We start from the raw sequence: 18,738 nt of genomic DNA on the forward strand, positions 1-18,738 counted from the left end.
GGCTCATGGCTCAGATGGTTAAGCATCTGCCTTCAACTCGGGTCATCATTTCCGGTTCCTGGGATCCAGCCCCACCTTGAGTTCCCAGCTCAGCAGGGTGTCTGCTTCTTCCTTTCCTCCTTTCCCCGTTTGTGCTCTCTCAAATGAATAAATAATATCTTGGGGGGAAAAAAAACTCAGTTCAGGAATATCCTACTTTAGAAAGCCAGTTAGAAGCATTTCCTCAGTGGCTCCAGGATAATACACTCTATGAACACAGCCTTGTTATAGAATTCTGTTTGTGTTGGTCTCCTCTCTCAGCTTTACAAAACACTTAACGAAAGGTAACATAGGGCAGTGTTTCTCTAATTTACGCCACCTGAATTAGAATCATTTTTAGGAGCTTGCTAAAAATGCCTTCCTAAGCCTTACCTAGAACCTACAGAATCAGATTCTCAAAAGACGGTTAATGTATAAAACTAGAATTTGTAAACCACTGGCCTGTGTTTGGAGAAAGTGAGCTCACCCAGGTTTTAATACTCCCCAGCAACTAGGAGCTACAACTCAACCCCCTTACTAGTTTTCACAAGAAAGCCAAGTACAATGCGCACTGGGTGATTTACACTTCACTGAAGAAGGGGCACATCTTCTGTGGACCGACTTCCCATTCTCCTGCACCCATCCCACCCGCTGCTGTCCTTTTCCTGGCTTCTAAGTCTCCTAGCTTCTAAGTCTCCTTCCTCTACTAGGTGTCTTTGGATGATCTGAGCTTAACCACTTTTTTTTTCTACAAAATATACCACCAACAGGATTCTTAAGAACGTAAGAAATACCAAAGAATACATCATGACTGTGAATGTGTATCTTCATAGGTGCAAAGCCATATTTGTATACTTGCCACCACCGTTTGCTTAAGGAAGCAATCGACTAAGTTATACAGCAAAGAAATACACACGTGTGTGTATTTCAGAAATCAGATAGGCACTGTGCTTTTAGTTGGCAGAAGTTTAAAAGTGCAAATTCCATAAATAGCCGACTTGTACTATACACAACAATACTTTTCTGTGACATCTGAAATACTTCTTCACTTGGTCATATACTTCGCTAGCGTGTGCTAAAATCAAAAGATACCTAATTTTAAAAAATCTTAAATATTTTAACCACAAAGGTACATATATTACATTATTAGACCATGCCTCCAAAGTGTGTCAGATCATAAATGTGTTCAGAGTACATAAATATACATTAGAGATGTCTTTCACCATCGGCAAAATCTAATACAAAAATACATTTGACACTCATAAATTAGAAGATCTGTGGAAGAGAATGGGGAAGGAGTGCGTGATGCCGACAAACCACACACAGATGCAAACTGTTCGGGTTATATGATTATTTTCTTCATCCACAAGGGGGAAAGAGCAGTTTACACCAAGCTAAGTTCCCAGGCAGATCACAGTTCACAGGTTGGATAACTCATGGCACGCAGGCCAGAAAAAGTCATGAATTACTCAGCTCAAAAGTGTACTCAGATTTCCATCAGTCTAATGGTACCGTACGCCTGCACTGTGGTTTGGTTATTTTGGAGACTTCAGAATCACCCTCTACCCAATCTCCATACTCTACCAACCTGCTAACACGCATAAACCACAGGGGCTGTCCTGTACCAAATGCAGGATCAGTTTATAATCAAACCTACTCTCTATTAAAGGGACATGGTAAAGTTGTCTATTCAGTGACCTGGTTATTTGAAATCCTGCAATCTTTCTGGAGAGATACAAATTTTTACAGCAATTAGGATAGGAATCACTTTTTATTTTAAAGTACAGGGCTTTGTGTAATCTTTGAGTAGTAAATAATGGTTCAAACAGTATTTGAACTGAAAATTCAACTAAGTACGAACTGAACCAAGAACTTCCTGATTCAGAATGCCCTACAATCATAACTGGCAAGTTTGCCTCATATGCTATAGCCTAAGAGAACAGAATGGCCAAGAGCCATATTTTACCAATTCATAACCTTCTTCCCTTAAGCCTTGATGAGATTAGGTATCCAATACTTTTAACACCAATTTTTCTCTTCAGAAAGCATCTACATGGCTTCTGGATCGACTCATTCACTGAATGTAAGATAGCAATCTTTTCTCTCTGGCTAGTGTCAAAAATCCATGCAGGATTCACACCAGAAAGAAAGTCAATGTGAATAAACATTTTGGAAGTAAGGAATCATGAATATAGTTTAGTCAAAGTCAGTGAGGATTAATTCTTTCAAGGAAATTATCATTCCCTCAAAACCAGATTAAGTAGATTAAAGCTGTCAACATTCTAGCTGCTCCTCCTATGTTTTATTTGGAAAAGAAATATTAAAGTATTAAGATCATAGAAGAACATGCTTCAGCTAAAAGGATATGTAAATGACACCCCAAGATGATACTCTGTAACTCAATATAAACTTTTAAAAGTCTAACCTTAAGCCTGAACCATGTTAGTCACACAACTATGGCAGAAATTCTTAAGTGGCTGAGGTATTTAGACTCTTCCAAACCACAGGTGTGCAGTACTGGACAAAGAGGTAAATTAAATAACAATAAAAAATTAGCGATGAAGGCTTAAAAATTAACTCTGGACTCCTTATACAGAATAACCTGAGCTGAGGAGAAAATGATTAAACCCTGGCAACAGACAGCCCAGCAAATCCTTCACCAGCAAACATTCTGAGGCAAAAAAAAACCCTACGTTCACTCAAGAATAACCTTTTCGAGAAATTTGTTAAAAGACTTCCAAAAGCTGGTAATTAGACAATTTATCACAAAGAAAAGGAAACTCCTAAGATGTAGGTATTATTTATCTAGCCTATAGACTAGGCTTTCTAATACACTAGCAAAATAGTTCTACTTTTGGTTGTAAAACTATCTATTAGGCCTACCTGGCTGGCTTTCAAAGGAAAAAAAAAGTGTTCATTACTCTGAAACATTTTGTAGACAATCTAAAGAAAAGCATTTTTTGATGACACGTCAGCTGAAGACCATTTGTGTTTTAATAAGGAAACAAAATTCTGGGTTATTAACATTTTTTGAACAAAAATATTCTATCTGCGATCAGGAGATCCGCGTTCTAGTCATCGCTCAACTGCTAACAGGAATCATCGAATGGGACAAGTCAATTCGCCTTTTTGTGCCTGAGTTTCATTGTCTAGACAATGGGGATAAGAAAATCTGTGTTGTGCTGTGCTACTCACAGGTTAGAGGATAAAGTAAAACACTAGAAAGCACTTTTATTTTCTTTTTTCAAAACACAATATAAACGCTATGTCATAATACTGTTGATAATTTTACAGGTACCTCCTAGCGTACCCAGTCAGATGTGTGCTTAAGGTAGGCGTTCCTAGAAGATCACAGGTTGAATATTTAGTCTGATTTTATTTTAAAAATAAATCACAAAACTAAAATGTATGAACAAGGTCACTTAGCCCTCTCCCCAGGTGGTTAGTCATAATTACTAGGATCATCATTATCATTACTTCTTAGCTATATGTTTAAAAGAGGCGATCTTGAATATGTCAGCCTAACTAGGAAAGTGTGTCCCTGGCACAGGTGGTTTTCAGAAGAAAAGCCGGTCTTCGGAAGAGCTGTGTCCTCTTGCTTTTATTTTAAAGTGCAGAACCTGGTGGGGAGGGACAGAACAGGAACCCCATGTCGTCACTGAGGCACCAATTCCCTCAGAGAGGCCAGAGCAGCATGGATGCGGACATGCAATCTGTTTTCAAAGTCGTAGCCAGAGAAATCCTCCTGTAGGACCAAAGAAAGAGGTTTATGGACTCTCTTAGCTAAGCTTTCTGAAATACTGCAGACCACATGGCTTGGTGCATCCCAACGTAAAACCCCTAAAACTCCTATCAACGGCTTCCCATCCAGTCAAGTTTGTTATTCCCTAAAGCCTCAAACTTTGGGATCATGTTTAACATCCAGGGGAATGTCATTAATGCTGTCTCTGGAAATTTTTCTTCATATTATCCCTGAAACGGTAGTCTTAAATCGTGCTCAATCAAGTTGCTGTTAGAAATTCTTCACTCAAGCCTGTAGTTATGAAAATGAAAGCCATTTTCCCACTCAAACAAGAAGTGTGTTTATAAAGCAGGATGCGCAATCTCATGAGTTTTTTAGGAGACCGGTAAATTTCACTTAAAAATCAAGTGATCATGGGGCACCTGGGTGGCTCAGTCAGTTGGGTATCTGACTATTGGTTTTGGCTCAGGTCATGATATCAGGATTGTGAGATCAGGTTCTGCTCTGAGCTTCACATTCAGCAAGAAATCTGCTCTAAATTCTCTCTCCCTCCTCTCCTTCTGCCCCTTCCCTCCCATTTTCCCTCCCACGCTCTTGCACTCTCTCTCCAAAATAAATCTTTTTTTTTTTAAGATTTTATTTATTTATTTCACAGACAGAGATCACAAGTAGGCAGAGAGGCAGGCAGAGAGAGAGAGGAGGAAGCAGGCTCCCTGCGGAGCAGAGAGCCCGATGTGGGGCTCAATCCCAGGACCCTGGGATCATGACCTAAGCTGAAGGCAAAGGCTTTAACCCACTGAGCCACCCAGGCGCCCTTAGAATAAATAAATCTTAAAAGAAAAAAAAAATATCAAGTGATCATTGAATCAGTTATATATTACTTTTACTTTCCAGAAATATCCATCAGAACAATCATCTAATAAAGCTTCTTGAATTCAGACTCAAGACGACATAATAGAGAGCAAGAAGTGCCCTGGAAAGAGGTAGTAGGTATAGTATTTTTACCTTTGCTTGAAGAAGTAGAGTTCTGCCTCTTGCTACGGTCTATGAATATAAGAAAAACATTATCTCTTAATATCTACACTGATACATACTCAAGCAGAAAATGCTGTAAGAGGACAGGTTAATTAAAACAATTCTCAGTAGACACAGAGGTGAGTCAGCTGCTCATTCAAGTTTAATGACTCCATTTTTCTTTAATGATTCTTATAAATTCTCATCAAGGCACTGTTAAGTAATTATGCATAATCCTCACTATTCTATAAGAGAGAACAACTTAGGAAAATTATTATAGCTTAAGATCTTACTGAATAACCTACAATTGATGACAATTAAAAAGTTTACTTGGCCTCAGTAAGTTAGATCTCATTTTGAAGGCATCAACTTTAGTTTTCAAGAAACAGACCAGCCTTGTCATATTTTAAGTATGTATCTTAAGGCTACCTTAAGAGTACAAATTTTCTTAAAACAAAGAATATAGTGTTGGGTTTTTCTACCAAAAGTCACCACACACATTTTTCTATTTTAGTAAAATGAGAATTTCAAATAAAAAGACTTCCAATCAAAAGTCTATCTTTGGTGAGCTAGGGTACCTGTTAGGCTAGAATCATGTTTCTATCAATGTAGCTCAACTTTTATGAAGTCCCTATATTTGAAAGTGGAACTGAACTTAATCAAAATTAGAATTTTATAAAGCTAGTATTATGTAACTGAACTTCTAAAAGAAAGTATCAAGCAAATCCAGTAGCTTTTTTCTTTTTTAACAAAACTGCCCCAATGTACTTAAATACGCAAAGTAAATGTCAACATAAATTTATAGGATATTCTAAAAATTTTTGAAGCAATCATCACATCATTCTCATCAATCTCACCATAATCTCTATTAACTTGGCATGGCAGGTATTTTTTATCCTGTTTTAATTATTAGGAGGAAGGTATGAGGTTAACCAGGATCCCACACCGAGTTAAACAGAGAACTGGAACCAAAATGCAATTCGAAGTTCTTCTGCATAAACCACACCACATCATGTCATACCATCCTAAGAAGGCAATGACTTTCCCCTCAAATGAGTTTGGCTCTAAAAAGTTACATTAATACATCTAATTCCAAAAAAAAAAAGTTACTTCACTCAACACAGTAAGACAGGATTAGTAGCTTCTTGGATTCATCCTACATGAAATCAAGGAAAACCAAACCCAAAACAACCCCGCTATGGTCAATCAGTGGACTTGAAATGAAGGGCGGATGCTTTGTGCCTACTCAGTTGCACATTTTTGGGGGGGAGCTGAGGAACATCACTTAAGCAACTACGTAAGATCTTACCTCTGGTTTGTCTAACAGAAGACAGCCAAGTTCATAGCAGGCATATGGCTGAACGTATAAGTTATTCTGACGACACAACTCATCTTTAACAGCTCGCTGGAAGAACTGAAAGTAATACAAGTAGTATCAGAATTAACTCCTTTCCCTAAAGTTTCATCACATCTTCAGGAGGCAGAAAGGGGGATTTCTCTGATTTCTGTACCCTAGACCAGATTTTCTTTTTTCTTTGCATCCTTATTTCTTCCCATCCTTCCTCATCCGTCTCTCAGAAGTCCCCTCCACACTTACACCTCCAAAGCTCTGCCACCCAGCAGTCAGCCCAATTTGCGCTGCTTGTTTTTCCAGCTGATACACTAGCCTCTGCTGATGGTGCTGCAAAAACATTTTTATCTGCATCTCCAAGTCTGAACCTATCATTTTAGTACTGAAAACAAAAAGCCCATAAGTCAAGAACCATCCCTTAGGATGTGTCTTGCTGATACCTTAAGCATGTGATCCAAAACAGGCCATTTAGAGCCATGTAATAACTATGATGACCCCACAGTGTAAAATTTAAAAATTTAAGACAAGGGCATCAACTCCCTAGGATTTAAAAGTCAAAGGCCTCTACAACTGCACATAAACTCTTTCAAAAGGTAATCAAAAGAACACTGGGGTAAACTTCAAAACAGCCAACCACACAAAAACCTCAGAAAAATCCTTCCAACTATATTTGAAAATAATGAATCGCTCTTTTCCATATACCGTGTACCCCGAAGAACAAGCACGCTTCTAGACCTCACCTCCAGGGCCGCATCCGTCATCTGCCGTTGCAGAGACAAGAAAGGTGAACACGGGGGCACATCTGATCATTTTTGTCTATCTCTAACTGTGAAGCTTCATTCTGTCCCTTTAAAACTGTCTGCATCCTCATTTCCTTCTCCTCTGAGGCTGTCATCTTAATACGAAGCTAGTGGCAGAAAAGAAGCCTATCTGTAAAGAAGTATTCTAAGAATCTGGAGTTACATTAAGAACGAGGTTGCACCGTCAACCTGTGGCATCTGCAATGACCTGAATCAGTGTGGTGGATAAAACTCTGGCTGCAGTGGGAGATTTGGCTCTGCTGAATACATTTCTCATTTTGCTTTTTCCTAAGCGACAGCAGCCTTAATGGTTTACCTGAACAGCATCTTCTGAGTTTCCTAGACATTTGTGTATGGCACCAAGAAGCAAATACTTTAATCCGATGACAGATGAATCATCCACCGCGTGGCAAGCTTAAAGAGAAGTGAAAACAGCAAGAAGCAGCATATACGGTCTCTTAATCTCTTAAATACCACCAAGAGTTAAGTGTTTCATTGTTCAGTGACTACGGCACAGTTCATAATCCCGCCCAGATGAGGCTCCTGTTCCTCATCTGGCTGTGAATATCCTTATTCAAGGAAAAGCAAAGATATCAAACGTCACAGCAACAGGAAGATTCGACATTGCCTCCTATTGTTACTAAGAAGAAGAAACCAATCTGCGAAGCTTACGTACTATGTGATTCCAACTATATGACATTCTGGAAAAGGCAAAATTATGGAGGCAATACAAAAGATCAGAGGTCTGGGTGGGGGTGGGGAGGAACACATGGAGGACAGAAGGTTTTTAGAGCAGTGAAACTATTTGGTATGATACTACCTATAAGAGTGGATACATGTCATTACACGTGTGTCAAATCACATAGAATGTACAAAACAAAGAATGGCCCCAATAGAAAACTACACCTAATGACGTGTTAGTGTTGGCTCACCCGCTGTAACCACTGTAACGGATCCCGCGACTGGGTGGAGGATGCTGGGAGACGGGGAGACTGAGCCCAGGGGGCAGGGAGGGGTGTAACAGATGGAAACTGCATTTTTCTCCTCAGTTTTGCTCTGAACCTAAAACTACTCTAAAAAATACTTCAAAACACCTCCATATTAATGTCATACAGTGGGCACCTCTGAATGTCTGTACTGATGCCCTGCACTGGCCACAGAGGGGGGCTCAGACATGATCCCCCACTTCAAGAAGCTTGCAACTCCTGGGCAGGACATGCACACATGGGGGAAGAGGTTCAGAGAGTTTTCCAAGGACGTGAGAAACACAGTGGAGCCAACAGAGCAGGAAAGGAAGTAGTTGTTTCTATGGACCACCAGAGACCCTGAGATTTGGTAAGGTTTTATAGACACATACACATACATATGTACATATATGTATCTGCACAATCATATGTATGTGTGTGTATAGATGCATGTATATTTATATACACACAAAATGTTCAAAGTTCCAGACAAGTAATTGAAAGAGTTTGGCAGAGTAGCAACAAGGTAACTGTGAATAACAGACTCTGAACCTACAGAAGCAGGAGTTGTCTCAAAAAGCTAGGCTGGGGGCGCCTGGGTGGCTCAGTGGGTTAAGCCGCTGCCTTCGGCTCAGGTCATGATCTCGGGGTCCTGGGATCGAGTCCCGCATCAGGCTCTCTGCTCAGCAGGGAGCCTGCTTCCTCCTCTCTCTCTCTCTCTGCCTGCCTCTCTGCCTACTTGTGATCTCTCTCTGTCAAATAAATAAATAAAATCTTAAAAAAAAAAAAAAAAAAAAAGCTAGGCTGGGAACACCTCCACATTAAAAAAAGACTTTGGGGGCGCCTGGACGGTGCAGTTAGTTAAGTGTCTGACTCTTGGTCTCAGCTCAGGTCACAATATCAGGCTCAAAGGATGGAGACCCATGTCTGGCTCTGTGCTCAGCACAGAACCCACTTAAGATTCTCTCTCCCTCTGCCCCAACCCCCTCTAAACAAAACTTTAAAAAAAGATTTTAAGGCAACAGTGTCAAGGAAACGGGAACACAGGTGATGTGCTCATTCAATATTTACTGAAAATCTACTATGTGCTAGGCAGTTCTAGGTGCTTGGAATACAGCAGTGACAAACTAGAAGCAATACCTGCCCTTAAAAAACTAACATTTCGTGGAAAAGCTAGATGATACAAAGGACAAACAAATAAACAAAACATATGTTGAAGAAGTGTCAGTGCTAAGGCAAAAAATTAAGTCAGGAAGGGGTATGGAGGTATGCATGTGTGTCAGAAAGGTACCAATTTAAGCCTCAATGTAAAGGTGATATTTGAGTAAAGACCTGAAGGAAATGAGTGAAGGAGCCTTGTGGATATTTAGAAGAACATTTACAGATAGAAAGAAGAGAAAGTGCAAAGGCACCGGGGTCGGCATGTGCCTGGTGTGTTCAAGATCACTAAGAAGTATGACTAGAGCCTGGTAAGCAAGGGGGGAGGGCAGTGAGAGGCGATAGGGTGGGGGAAGAGGGTGGCTGGTGGACAGATCACACAACACTGGAGGCCTTGGACATTTACTGAATGGACTTGGACATTTACCTTAAAGAAGATGAAACCACAGAGGATTCTGAGCTCCAAAGTGACATGGGACTTTGTTTAATAGGATCACTCTGGGTGCTGTGCTGAGGACATACAGAAACTTCTTTACAATGCAAAGGAAGAATGCAGTGCATAAGGGAGGGTGGGTGGGGAAAGGTCTATGTGTGAAACCACAATACAAGGATGTAAAAGTCAACCACATGTGCTGTGGGGAGGGAGCTGCAAACGGGGACTTGGGAGAAGCTGAATGCATAAAGCTGGGGAGGAGCATTTAATTAATCATGGACTACCAGTTTTTTCTGGAACTCACTATTTCTCTATAAAGATCTGCTCTGTACTCTACACAGCGGAAGAGATTTGGATCATTACTGCTTAACACTGGGGAATGACAGAAGCTAATTAATCGATCTCAAAACTGCACTAATCTTTAACACAGATGCTAAAGAATTAAATCGCATTTACTCAAGAGCCTCCCTTTCCCCAGGACCACATCTTTGCTATTTATTTTGATACCTGGAAAGGGGTCCCAAGAACAATTCGTCACATTAAGTGATAATCGTTCTTGTGCCTGCTGATTACAGCCTATTTTATGGTTGCATTTGTGTCTGAATTCTCTCTACAGGATCTTGTATTTATGCATTTCAAAGAACACTTAAAATTCTGTATTGTTCCTTTGAATTAGACATTTGTAGATATTCTAGACTTGCGTCACAACTAGAGATGGGTTTAAAATTATGCATATCCTTTTGCAATGGACATAGCAGAACTTATGCACACCCAAGAAAATTTTCTTTCAACCAGTCCCCCTTGGGAGGGCTACACACTCTAATTACAGGGCCTCTGCACACAACTTATTTTGGAGTTGTATTGCTTTGATCTCTGGAATATCAACACTGACAAAAGCTTTTTTACTTTTGAAGGGGGACTTTATTTTATTATTTTTTTTGGAAATAAGCAAAAGGTGCCTGCAAGGAAGTCTGATGATAAAAGTATGTGATACAATGGATAATTCTATATTTGATCCAAAAGTGTGATTATACAGAAATCTGACAAATTTCCTTCAATGACTAACAAACTAGTTTTGAGTAAGTCCAAATATCAGTATTAAGCCTCTTTTGGAAAAGGGCAGCATGTGTGTGAATAAGGATACATTTCTATAAAACCATCCTTCTGGATGTATGCGTTATTTTGACATAACGGTCTCATGGTGCAATCGTGCTTCTAGCTACGGGACGTAAATCTCACCATGCTCCCAGGAGATGAAGCTGTAGGAAAGCTACTCGCTGAGCTGTCCTCAGATCAGGGGCAGGGAGGGACACCTGTCCAGATGGGAGCTGGCCATGTCACCGAGCTCTATCTGAGCACTAGTCTCTTCATGCATAAAATGGCTCTGACGATACTGTCTTTCTTACTTACGTAGAAAGCAGGATAGAGCAAACTAAACAATTTGCCAGGTTAGACAGCATCCAATGTCTGCCATTAAGTCCTTAAAAAATGCTATGATATTTCTTTAATCACCAATAAAGCTTTATTTTATTTAAAGATGTCGTTTAGGGGCGCCTGGGTGGCTCAGTGGATTAAGCCGCTGCCTTCGGCTCAGGTCATGATCTCGGGGTCCTGGGATCGAGTCCCGCATCGGGCTCTCTGCTCAGCGGGGAGCCTGCTTCCCTCTATCTCTCTCTCTGCCTGCTTCTCCGTCTGCTTGTGATCTCTCTCTGTCAAATAAATAAATAAAATCTTTAAAAAATAAATAAATAAATAAATAAATAAATAAAGATGTCGTTTATTCTTCCTGTGAACTTTTCCTAGCTGCTATAATAAAAATGACTTTATGAAGACACTGCCATAACACATATGGTCCTATGGTTTTCTTTTCTTTTCTTTTTTTTTCTTTTTCAGATTTTATTTATTTGGGAGAGAGACAGAGAGAGAGAGAGCGAGAGAGCGAGCATGGGTTGGGGGAGAGGCACAGGGAGAAGGAGACTCCCAGCTGAAGGCAGAGCCTAACTCAGGGCTCGATACTAGGACCCAGACAGCGATCAGGACCTGAGCCGAAGTCAGACACTTAACCAACTGAGACACCTGATTGCCTTGGTCCTTTTTTTTTTTTTTTTTTTAAATACATGAATGAAAAAATCTAGGCTTCTAGTTACACTCCTAGGTATTTATTACAGAGAAATGAGCACGGGATATCTGCAGAAAAGACAAGTACACTTATGTTGTCTACTTAGTGTAGCAGCTTTGCTCAGGATAGCTCAAAACCCAGAAACAAATCAAATGTTCATTACTCGGAGAAAGAATAAACACACAGAGGTACAGATGGAGCCAGAGGACAGAGGGCCACTCAGAGAGTCAAAGGCATGGACCATGGACACCGGCGGCAACACACATCACTCCCACGGAGCCTATACTGGACAACGGAAGCCAAGCAATAAAAAGTACACACAGTCTGAACTTACATGAAGTTCAAGGATGGGCAAAACTAATCTGTGGAGGGACAAGTCAGAACTGTGGCTGCCTTCGAGGGGGAGGGGCACCCAAGAAAGTGCCCAGGGGAAATTACAAGGCTGGTGGAAACGTTCCGGATCTTCACCGTGGTGCTGGTGGAGGACAGCATGTACACATCTGCCAAAACTCAATGAACCTTACACTCAGTATCTGTGCATGTTAATACACGTGAATCAAACCTATATGAAACAAAGGGCTATTGTTGGGGAAAAAAACTGTATGCTTTCAGCAACCCCCAGGGCCACAGAATCAGCGACGCCCGGAGTCTGCGTGCCTCCCTGCACGCACGCTGCTAACAATGCAAACGTGTCCGCACACTACTGCACTGCCCACACCTATCACCTAAGCCACCGACCGTCCATCACTGCACCACCCCTCCAAGAAAGACAGATCTGTACTCTCTGAATCAGGTAATGTTAATGAGACACTGAAGGAACCAGGTCCATCGCTTTGTTTTTACCTTGACTCATTCTCTGCAGGTTGGGGAGGGAGCAGTTGGGAAGGGCTTTCCACAGGTACAACACTTCGATGGAGGCCAGCACGCACAGCGCTTTGGTCGGAGCCTGCTTCCGAAATCTCTCTGCCTGCAAGCGGTTAGAAGGATCAGGCTAAGTTTGTGCCAACAAATTCAAATAAAAACATATACTTTGGAGATAGCCAAAAATGCATGGTTTGTGTTTGACATGAACAACCTCCTCCAACGAAGCTAAAAATGAGAACGTCTTTTTCTCTCTCTCAAAAATTTGTTTGCTTTCTAATTTTTAATGGATTGGTAGATCTGCCTTTCAGTCATTCTTCAACTCAATCCACTATCAGGATCCGGGATGCACTCAGAAAACATTGGGAGCGAACTAGATTCAGTTCAGCTTAAATCAAAGGAATTTGTAAAAGCTGAGTGACAATAATGGACAGGTTTACATGGAAAATGTAACACTAGATGCCTTTTAGTTTTGGTTTTACTGACTTTTTAATTTTCTCCTTAGTCCCAGTAGTCTCGGGGGCATTCCACATTACAATCTAGTTTGTGTTCAAACTAAGTCATTAATATTCATTCATTAGAAACAAACTAAAATCATGCAAAATTCAGCATATGACAAGTTGTCATGTAACCTACAGTAATTTGGCTAACTTTGATTCTTTAAAGGTGTAGACAGAATAAATTAGGAACTTTATCCCTACAATGCCGGGCCCTTTCTGCTGGTAAATCTGAAGCATATTTCTGTTGTTTATTAGGTCAAAATGTGATGTGCTCACTAGATTGACAACCAATAGTCTAGATCTCTTGCCTAGATTCTGCCCATTTCTATTCTTCTAAAATCACTTAACTCTTTAGACGATGCTTTCCCTCTCCAGATAGGCCCATTAGCTCTGCATGGTCTGTAACGCATCTACCCACTCAAACAAATAACTTCTTTAATTACATGCAACAAAGAAAGCACTTTCCACTCAGAGGAGAAAAGGGACCACAGGAGTATATTTTTTCCCCGGTGGTGAAGCCCATTCTACATGGCCAGTCAGTCACTAGCTGGAATTAGGATTTCCTCAAATTCGCCTAAGGTAGTGTCAGTTACGGATACTCATTGTAAACACCACACTGGACCCAGAGACTCCAACATACCTTTTTCACTGAGAACTGTTCAATCTGGTTGTTTTTCCTTTTGAAGAGTTTCTGAACTTCTCTGAAGACTATCTGTGCCCCATCCACGTCACCAGTAGCTCCCTGACAAACTGTAAGAAACCAGTGTTGCACTCATTAAGTATCGGGAGTGGGGAGGGGGGGAGATATCATGGAAAGACACCGAAGTTGATGGTACTTGGAAAATGTTACCAAAGCAAAAATGGGAGCACATATTTTTAAAGATTGTTACACAAAGGCCTACGCCATCCTGTTGACTGTCACACCATTGATTCAACAACTATTTCCCACCTAACTGGGTTCCCAGAGCTTTGTGGGGACATAAAGGAAGACCAGTCTTAATCCTCTTGTTGGGTGCTAGTCTCTGATGAGATATAATTCCCAGCTATTGTCACAGTATACAGTCTAGCTGGAGCCCACATGCTCAGAAAGTGGAATAAAAGAGAATTTAAGGAAGAAAGAACAGTAAGAGAATCATGAAGCTTCCTGATGGAAGGAGGCTACCCCTATGCCTGGAAAGAAAGCCATGAAATTAGTCTTACACGTGTTCATTGGCCACCTACCATCTACAAGCCACCATCAAGAACATAAAGAAGAAACACATGCTTAACCCAGAAAGAGATGTAAATTTCAGCTGGAGAAATAAGACCCACACATAGTCCCAGAGTTACAATGTATATGATGAGAAGAGCCTCAAGAGAAGAAAAACCAAAGTGCTTTGGGCAAAGTTCAGGAAGAGAAGGGATCATTTCTCTTTGGAATGATCAGGAAAACTTTTGAGGAGCCAGGAGTCAGGCTGAGCCTTGTAGGTAGATAAGACTTTGATAGTCTGTATACAATTTTCACCCATCCCAATCCCCAGGCAAAGACTTAATCACATTTCCTTCGCTTCATCTTTGAAGGTGAAACTTTACCAGCTTCTCAATTCCAATGGCACTGAATCCATTTTCAATTTTCTCTTAGATGTTGTCTTTGGCACATGTTGTTTTTCAATCCCCAGCTAGAGGACCTGGTTTCTCCTCCTCTATTTGAGTGCTCCTAAAAGTAGGTGGTCCTCTACTCACAGTTTGGGGCTTGGCCAAGCAGAGCACAGGGCCATTGCATGTCAGAGAATGGAGAGCTTTTGGCCAGGCCAAAGCAGCAAAAGCACTGAGACTCATAGAAGGCTGTGGGCATCAAGGTGATGGGAGAGGCAGAAGATTTTCTACTGGGAATAGAAGGGATTAGGCTGAATGTTTGGTTCCCCTCCACCCACTTTAAAACTGGAGGTGTCTCTGGGTCTAAAAAGAGTCTCTTGAAGACAGCATTTGATGGGTTTTGTTTTGTTTTGTTTTCCATTCTAATACACTGTGTCTTTTGATTGGGGGCCGTTAGCCCATTTATGTTCAGGGTAACTCTTGAAAGATATGAATTTAGTGCCACTGCATTGCTTGTAAGGTAACTATTACTATATATCGTCTCTGCTCCTTTCTGGTCTATATTACTTTTAGGCTCTCTCTTTGCTTAGAGGACCCCTTTCAAAATTTCCTATAGGGATCATCTGTGTTCGTAAATTCTTTTATTTTTTGTTTGTCCTAGAAGCTTTTTATCTCTCCTTCTATTTTCAGTGACAGCCTAGCTGGATATAGTATTCTTGGCTGCATATTTTTCTTGTTTAGTGCTCTGAATATATCATGCCAGTCCTTTCTGGCTTGCTAGGTCTATGTGGGTAAGTCTGCTGCCAATCTAATATGTCTACTGTTATAGGTTATAGACCTCCTGTCCTGAACTGCTTTAAGGATTTTCTCTTTGTCTCTGAGACTTTAAGTTCTACTATTAGCTGATGGGGTGTGGATCTATTTTTATTGATTTCAAGGGGGGTTCTCTGTGTCTTCTGGATTTTGATGCCTGTTCCCTTCCCCAGATTAGGAAGGTTCTCCGCTATAATTTGTTCCAATATACCTTCTACGCTTCTTTATCTCTTCCTTCTTCTTGGATCCCAATGATTCTAATACTGTTTTGTCTTATGATATCACTTATCTCTTATCTCTTGAATTCTCCACTCATGATCCAGTAGTTGCTTATGTCTCTTTTTTTTTCCAGCTTCTTTATTCTCCATCATTTGGTCTTCTAGATCACTAATTCTCTCTTCTGCCTCATTTGTCCTAGCAGTTAGAGCCTCCATTTTTTATTGTACCTCATTAACAGCCTTTTTGATTTCCACTTGGTTATATTTTAGTTATTTCTCCAGAAACAATTTTCTAGTATCTTCTATGCTTCTTTCAAGCCCAGCTAGTATTTTTACAATCATCATTCTGAACTCTAATTCTGACATCTTACTAATGTCTGTATTGATTAGGTCCCTGGCAGTAGGTACTGCCTTTTAATTTTTTTTTTTTTTTGAGATGAGTTTCTCTGTTTTGTCATTTTGTCCAAAGAAGAGATGAATGAGAGAACAAAATGCTAAAAGGGTAACAATGACCCCCCCCCAAAAAATATACACTAAACAAATCAGAAGAGACCTTCCAGAAAGTGGTTCTTTTCTGTTCATAGAATTGCTGCTATTCTTTTCTTCAATCTCCTGTTGAGTCTGTAGGTGTTCAGAATGATTCGATAGTATCTAGCTGAATTCCTGAGACCAGATGAAATTTAGGTTTCCTACTCCACCATCTTGCTCCTCTCTCGCAGAAGGAAATGCGATGATTGCTTTGCCAAACCTATCAGGCTATAGATCAGAGAATGTAAAATTCCAAGATAGTTAAAAGACTTGCCCAAGCCTAACCCAAAATAAGCCACTGAAAAAGAGTAATGCCTGTTTTAGCTATGCCTGAGGTGCTCCTCAGATCATTCATATGATTCATAACATTTCTACAGTGTCACAGAATTCAAACAAGAGACAGACAGCAGTCATGGCTGTGCAACAAGGTTGCTGTACGTGATGCCACTGAACTGAATGCTTCAACATTGGTAAAATGGTAGATTTTATGTTATGTATGTTTTACAACTGAACTATACCAGAAACAAAGCCCCTGGTGGCAGCATTTCTGGTCCAAGTGCCCCTCCTCTCTAGCTCAGCCTGTCGATATGTATCTGTCCTTCAGGGCCAACTCCAATGGCAGCTTGCAGGACAGAAGTGATCTGCCCCTTTCCTGGGAACTCCTGACAGAACTTACCATCTGCATAAAACCCCTTTGCAAAAACAGAGATGAGGCTTTCATGCTTTACCAGCTCCTACAAGCGGTTATAATCCTGGCATTTCCAGTATTTGGAGAGTAAATGCTCCCATACACAGCCACACTGTACATTTATTTCTTTGTGTTCTATGCTCAATGAAAATTAAAAAAGAAACAGCTCCCCACAACTGACTCTGTGAGTCCATAACACATTAACAACTGATGGCTGGGTTGTGAAGACCTCCGCTTTTCAGTTTACCCACTCCTCAACGTGCCGGGTGCACCTCGGAGGCCACTCTGTAGATGGCTGCCACTGTCCTCTGAGAGGCCTGTGAGTCCCATACAACAACTCTTACGGTGTGAGACACAGTATCCTAACTAGTATACTGAAAATAATCCCATTCAAACATCAGCGACAGAGCTATACAAAAAGGTCTGCACGACGGGGACTGCAGTAAAGAGTGTGGGTGTAAAGGGATTTCATACTTGGTCCTAGTGAGCTCCACTTTCTAAACCTCCAGGACGTGCATACTGGCCACTATTAATTCTCTTACTTTAAACAGATCAGTTAAGGGACTGGAATGACAGTCCAAATCCAAACAGAGAAATAGAGATAACCTAAAAATTTAAAATTATGTTTGGATTAGTCTTGCACTTCAAGTAAAAGAATCACTTAAATGGCTGGTTAAGGCGAGGTCAGCATTAGAGGCAGAAAACACACTGGGTTTCTTGGGGTCCCACCTTTGCCACAGTGCTTTATGTCCCGCAGGGCACAGACAACCCTGTGTCCACTAGGTGGCAGCATATCTTTATCTCCTGATGGGAGGACAAAAAAAGTCCATGCCTGCTCATTCAGCTCAGCAATGACAGGTGTTCCTGCTTAACAATGGGCAGTGTTCAAAAACCTCTTGCTCTGCAAAATCAAACTGTAAACAAGCTTAATAGGTAAAACAGGTTTGGAGCAGACGACTCAAAATCTGCACAACTTTGTAACCAGGGCACAGACACTCCAAGCAGAAATACTAGCCCAATTTAAAAGACATGTTCAATTCTCTCAAAACTGTTTAAATTCTTAAAGACTAAAAACCATATTGTAGAAAGCAAAGAAGAGTAAGGGTCAGCTGAGGCTGCTGAGGGCAGAATGCACAGAAACCATCATCATAATGAGCATTTGCAGGACAGAGCCGGCGGCCAACACAGCCCAGAGGGGGAGCTGGTGCGCAGGCCTGCAGGGTCCCGCTGAGTCAGTGAACACCGTAGCAGGCGGTAGTACCACACATGAGCATTCCGGGGAAAAGTGAGGAAGAGAACGCCATGTCCTCCTGCCCGCCAGTGCGTGTGGGAGTCAGAACTCACCGAAGTGGGCTACTCACCCGCAGTTAAGTAGGCATAATAGCACTGGGACCACCTGGATTCGTTTTTCAGTCTCTCAAAGGAATCAAATGCATCCTTGAAGTTCAGCTCGATCATGCTGCACCAACCTAGGAAAGAAATATTTTTAGTGGGGGACCCTCAAGTCGTGACTTACACCCCATCCTTAAGCCAGAAATCTGACCCTGCTGATGACCACTGTCTGGGTGTTGCATGTGCACCACTCCTGAAAACCTAAAGATGATCTTTTGTCCCTTAAATATTTTCAGTGTGACCTTTTTTTCCCTTTTTTTAATATAAAATTTTTTATAAACATATAATGTATTATTAGCCCTATACAGGTCTGTGAATCGCCAGGTTTACGCACTTCACAACACTCACCATAACACATACCTCCCCAATGTCCATAACCCCATCCCCCTCTCCCAACCCCCCCCCCCCAGCAACCTCAGTGTGATGTTTTGAGTAAGACAAGGCACTTGTGATTTCACAGCCCATGAAGCTGTTTAGAAGCAGTAGAGTGAGGGGGCGCCTCGGGGGGCAGTCGGTTGATCATCCGACTCTTGGTTTCGGCTCAGGTGGTGATCTCAGGGTTG

General features: G+C 41.2%; 1 protein-coding gene across 1 annotated transcript in view; it reads right to left on the reverse strand.

Annotated features, from left to right (window-relative positions):
- Positions 1-1,345: 1,345 nt before the first annotated feature.
- The window catches only part of TTC39C (tetratricopeptide repeat domain 39C), a 105,787-nt gene continuing 88,394 nt past the window's right edge, over positions 1,346-18,738 (reverse strand). Inside the window, exons 8-14 of the mRNA XM_032310221.1 lie at positions 18,145-18,252; positions 13,602-13,711; positions 12,444-12,567; positions 7,242-7,339; positions 6,084-6,188; positions 4,766-4,804; positions 1,346-3,763 (exon numbers count right to left, since the gene is read on the reverse strand). Coding sequence (XP_032166112.1) covers positions 3,674-3,763; positions 4,766-4,804; positions 6,084-6,188; positions 7,242-7,339; positions 12,444-12,567; positions 13,602-13,711; positions 18,145-18,252 — 674 coding nt within the window. The 3' untranslated portion in view covers positions 1,346-3,673. The remainder of the gene's footprint in view (positions 3,764-4,765; positions 4,805-6,083; positions 6,189-7,241; positions 7,340-12,443; positions 12,568-13,601; positions 13,712-18,144; positions 18,253-18,738) is intronic.

Source organism: Mustela erminea, chromosome 13, assembly GCF_009829155.1.
Source record: "Mustela erminea isolate mMusErm1 chromosome 13, mMusErm1.Pri, whole genome shotgun sequence".
Classification (NCBI taxonomy): domain Eukaryota; kingdom Metazoa; phylum Chordata; class Mammalia; order Carnivora; family Mustelidae; genus Mustela; species Mustela erminea.